The sequence below is a fragment of the Orycteropus afer genome, unplaced genomic scaffold (assembly GCF_000298275.1).
Source record: "Orycteropus afer afer isolate SDZICR_OR568_19922 unplaced genomic scaffold, OryAfe1.0 scaffold00170, whole genome shotgun sequence".
NCBI lineage: Eukaryota > Metazoa > Chordata > Mammalia > Tubulidentata > Orycteropodidae > Orycteropus > Orycteropus afer.
The window spans coordinates 1,631,647-1,636,587 of NW_006921757.1; the positions used below are offsets into that span (position 1 = coordinate 1,631,647).

The 4,941-nt window shown below is 45.1% G+C and overlaps 1 protein-coding gene across 1 annotated transcript in view; it reads left to right on the top strand.

Annotated features, from left to right (window-relative positions):
• Nucleotides 1-502: 502 nt before the first annotated feature.
• GRM8 (glutamate metabotropic receptor 8) overlaps nucleotides 503-4,941 on the top strand; it is a 1,151,282-nt gene continuing 1,146,843 nt past the window's right edge. The window contains exon 1 of the mRNA XM_007946744.2: nucleotides 503-1,012. Within this exon, the coding sequence (XP_007944935.2) occupies nucleotides 503-1,012 (510 nt within the window). The remainder of the gene's footprint in view (nucleotides 1,013-4,941) is intronic.

Genomic DNA, 4,941 nt, shown 5'->3' on the forward strand with positions numbered 1-4,941 from the left:
TCATCAATCTCCCTGTTTAGATACAGTGCAGCCAGGTGTTCAGAATCACAAGGGGACATAAAGAATTAGTTTCTTACTGAATAGGGGGAAAAAAAGAGGTTGGTGTAAATAAGGCTTAGAAATATGAAAAATGTAGACCTATTGAACTGAGCCCTTATTGTTCTTTCCTTTCCATACCCCCCACAGGAATAATTCTGCTACAGGGCTGACTTCAAGCACGTGAATAGTTGACCTCACCCCAATGTCAGAACCTCAGATGTCATCCTAACTTCTTCCACCACTCCAGGCATGTTGACTTTTCCATGGAAATAAAATTGAACCTTCGGGGTCTAATGGACACTCACTGTGACATTCCAATCAAGAGAACTTGCTGAAACCTACAGAGCCTTTTTCCCATGGGCCCTGATGGTAGCCTCCAAAAGGTGCAGCCTCAGGTGGTCCCCATTCTTCTCTGGCAAGAATAAACTTTGGGTCTTGGATTGCAACGCCACCTGCAGGGAAAATGGTATGCGAGGGAAAGCGCTCATCTTCTTGCCCTTGTTTCTTCCTCCTGACGGCCAAGTTCTACTGGATCCTCACCATGATGCAAAGAACTCACAGCCAGGAGTATGCCCATTCCATACGCATGGATGGGGACATCATTCTGGGGGGTCTGTTCCCAGTCCACGCAAAGGGAGAGAGAGGGGTGCCTTGTGGGGAGCTGAAGAAGGAGAAGGGGATCCACAGGCTCGAGGCCATGCTTTATGCAATCGACCAGATTAATAAGGACCCTGATCTCCTGTCCAATATCACGCTGGGTGTCCGAATCCTTGACACCTGCTCCCGGGACACCTATGCTTTGGAGCAGTCACTGACGTTCGTGCAGGCTTTGATAGAGAAAGATGCTTTCGACGTGAAGTGTGCTAATGGAGACCCGCCCATTTTCACCAAGCCTGACAAGATTTCTGGCGTCATAGGTGCTGCAGCCAGCTCCGTGTCCATCATGGTTGCTAACATTCTAAGACTCTTTAAGGTAGGTAAACGCTTTGTCTTTCTGACCATAGGGAGGGTTAACTTACTGACTTCAACCACAGGTTGAAGAAGAAAGTGAACACAGCGAAGCTGCTCCTAGACCCTTCTCACTGTCACCAGGGTCCTCAAATGGGAGATTCTGAGTGCAGGTTTCTACATGGGTTGATTTTGTTGCTTTATTTACCGTTGATTAAATTGATTGTAGCTGTTTCCCTCCACCCCTACAGCAAAGAGAAAGGTGATAATTTTGGTGAAATGTTGGGTCCTAATTTTGGTGACATGTTGTGTCCTCAACCTCTTTGGGTATCCTCCTTATTCTTGAGGCTCACTTTAAATCAAAGCCAACATCTTCAAAGGGCGTAATGAACTCTTAGCACCTTGATGACACAAACATTTCTGTGGTATTTGTTATTCTTGAGGTATAAGACAATTTGCTTGGTGAAACTTCTTTAACGTGGGATGTTCTGTTATGACAAAAGATCCTGTGATGAGAAACAGTATTTGTTACTGATGTGTAGATGTGAGTGACGCTCTGGCAGACATGAGGGTCATCAACTTGTCAGGTGTGTTATAGCTTTAATAGGCTGAGCCTCATTAATGCAGATGGCTCTGATGCAGACTTGGAATAATTCTATATAATTCTTATTGAGTTAAAGTTCCAATGGAGCAGGTTAAGTCAAGACTTTGATTTAGGTGTGATAGTCTATTTGCTATAAATTGCATTGATATATTAAAAATGGCAAAATGAAATAATAGATGTAAAATATAAAGTGTCATAATAAAGTTATTGCAACTCACTATTCTCCACTAACTTTCTCTTCTTACTTGTTAATATCCATTATTTAATCTTTTACAAGGGGCCCTGGTGATGCAAACAGTTGAACAGTCAACTGCTAACCTAAAGGTTGGTGGTTTGAACCCACCCAGTGATTCTGCAGAAGGACCTGGAGATCTGCTTCCATAAAGATGACAGTCAAGGGAAAAAAAAAATCTTACGGGGCAGTTCCGTGCTCTCACACAGGGTTGCTGTGAGTCAAAACCGACTCGGTGGCACCTAACAGCAACTACAATCTTTTATGATAGACATAATTTTGAAAGTAGGAATTTTTTAGATTGAAAATACTTTTCACTCTGATTTCTTAGGCAATGGGACTTGACTTTTCCAAGTTATATATTATGAGTTTTCATTTTATATTGTGAGAAAACTATGGGTTTTGTTTAAAAATCTTAAAAGAATATGGAGAAGTTGGACAGATGACAGATATTGTGACAAAAAGGAACACTGATGGAATGCTTACTTCACAAAAAGGATGAAAGGAATTGAATCAAATTGAATTGAAACTGGGTTGGGCCATATCGTGGGGGACCATGTTGTTTGGCCCACTTCTTGTGCTGGAATTCACATGGCTGCCCACCACTGACTGAACTCCCTGAGTTAAAGGAGGCTACGAGGCAGCCTAAGATCCTTGGGTGACCCATAATGTTTGCGCTCCACTACTACCCTAAAGGTGGTAGTTCACACCCATCCAGCAGCACCACAGAAGAAAGCGCTGACAGTCTGCTTCTGTATAGATTATAGCCAAGAAAACCCTATGGAACAGTTGGACTCTGTAACATGTGCATTTTCATGAGTGGAAATGACTTGATGGCAGTGGGTTTCTTTTTTGTTTGTTTGTTTTTGGAAGAGGCAGCTGAGTGGCTCTTTTCAGACTGATGGAATCTTCTCCAGTGGAGAGGATGCTGAGCAGAAGCTTTCTGTGTCTGAGGAGTACTGAAGAGGCACAAACAGGCTCCAGGGTATGCTGGAGACACGTTAGCAGGACATTAGGGAGAGTGCCTTGGTCACGAATGACAAAAGACTAAAATGGGCAGCCAAGGGGGCTCTAATTCTCCATTCCCAGAAATCTGCAGGGCACCTAGGCAGATGTTCATAATTTCTCTTGGGTTGACTGGCCTCTTGTCTGAAGGCAAGAGGCAAAACCAGGACCGCCCAGCTTCCCCTGCCACGATGGAATCTAGGATTCCTCCCAGCAGCTGTCCTATCTCCCCCACTGCTGTACTATGTGGAATTCTCTGCTCCTGGCTGGTGTCCAGCTTCAGCTCCTTTCCCAACTCTGGTCTCTTCTCCGGGTGATCTCCCTCCTGCCTGCTCCAGAGGTCCCTTTTCTATTCTTAACTCAGCTGCTGTGGTTGAGCAACACTCATAAAGAGGAAGACCTTTATGACAGTCTTTCCTCCTATATGTTGTTATTACAGGCTGTCAAATCAATTTTTGATTCATAAAAAAACCAAACTCACTGCTGTGGAGTTGGATCCGACTCATAGCGACCCCTACTTGGGTTGCTGAGGCAGTATCTCTACAGAAGTAGATTGCCCAGTCTTCCTTCCAAGGAGTGGCTGGTGGGTTTGAACCACTAGCCTTCTGGTTAGTAGTCAAATGCCTTAGGCACTATGCCACCAGACCCTATAGGACATGGTAGAACTGCCCCATGGGGTTTCCTAGGCTGCAAAGCTTCATGGGAGCAGACTTCCAGGTCCATCTCCTATGGAACCTCTGGCTTGAACTGCTGACCCTTTGATTAGCAGTTGAGCACTTAACCACTGTGCCATCAGGACTCTTTTCCTTCTATGTACCCTTCCCTTATACATTAATTCTGTTTCCCATTAATCCCATGTAATTCCTGCCAATCCCATGTTGTAGTCTTGTACCCAGCCAAAAGTAGACAAGGTTTTGGGGAGGATGGGGGTGGAGGAGATAGATACTATGCTTATTTTAGGTTTTCAAAGCTTGTTTACATTATTATTACTTTTTTTTTTTTTTTTTTTAACCACAGATTCAGCAATAAGACTGCTAGTCTGTTGGGTGGATTTAACAAGATAATGCTGGTGCAGGGTTCCCCCAGGAACTAACTGTGTCCTTTTTCTCTGTGTTGTTGTTGTTATGTGGCGTGGAGTCAGACCCGACTCATAGCGACCCCTCCTTGGGTTTCCGAGGCAGTATCACTACGGAAGTAGATTGCCCAACCTTCCTTCCGAGGAGTGGCTGGTGGGTTTGAACTGCTAGCCCTCTGGTTAGTAGTCGAATGCCTTAGGCACTATGCCACGAGAGCTCCTGTGGACTTCCTTCTTCCTTTAACCAGTAAAACCAGTTGCCATTGAGTTGATTGTTGTTCATGGTGACTGAATGTGTTGATACTGATTCATGGCGACCTTATGTCTGTTGGAGTAAAACTGTGTTCCCACAGGGTTTTCAATGACTTGAGTTTTGGGGAGTAGACTGATGGGCCTGTCTTCCAAGGTGCCTCTGGGTGGCCTTGAACTGCCAACCTGTCTGTTAGTGGCTGAGCACCTTAACCATTTACGCCACCCAAGGACTTTTTCCTTCAGGCTTTTACTTTCATGCAGGCTGGACCCGGCTTTTCTCTGCTCCATTAATCCTTCATTGACTGGATAGTTCCCTCCTACTCACGTGGACAGTTCTGGAGGGACCCCATCTGTCCAGGTGAGAGAATTACCATTGACCTTTTGGACAGAGTCCAATGCTCTGGGGCTCTCTTGCCACAATGGACCCACAGGGGTGGGTCAGTTTTAGCCAGGAGGAGGCACTGGCCATGGTAGGTGTCATGATTAACCTGATTGGTGCAATGGCATGCAATGAGCATTTCATGCAGGGAAGCAAGTGCATGTATCAACCAAATCTTCCTGATTGAAACATGTGTCTCTTTCAAAAGAGAGTGAGTGAGAGGGTGTAGGTGCTGAGCCCATCTTCTAGTGGAATCTGGAATCACATGACTGTGAGTTAGAGAATTACATCATCATTGTTGTGCTACTTTAATTTGTTGTTGTTGTTGTTGTTGTTGTTTGCCGTCGAGTCGGCCCCGACTCATAGCGACCCCTCCTTGGGTTTCCGAGGCAGTATCACTACGGAAG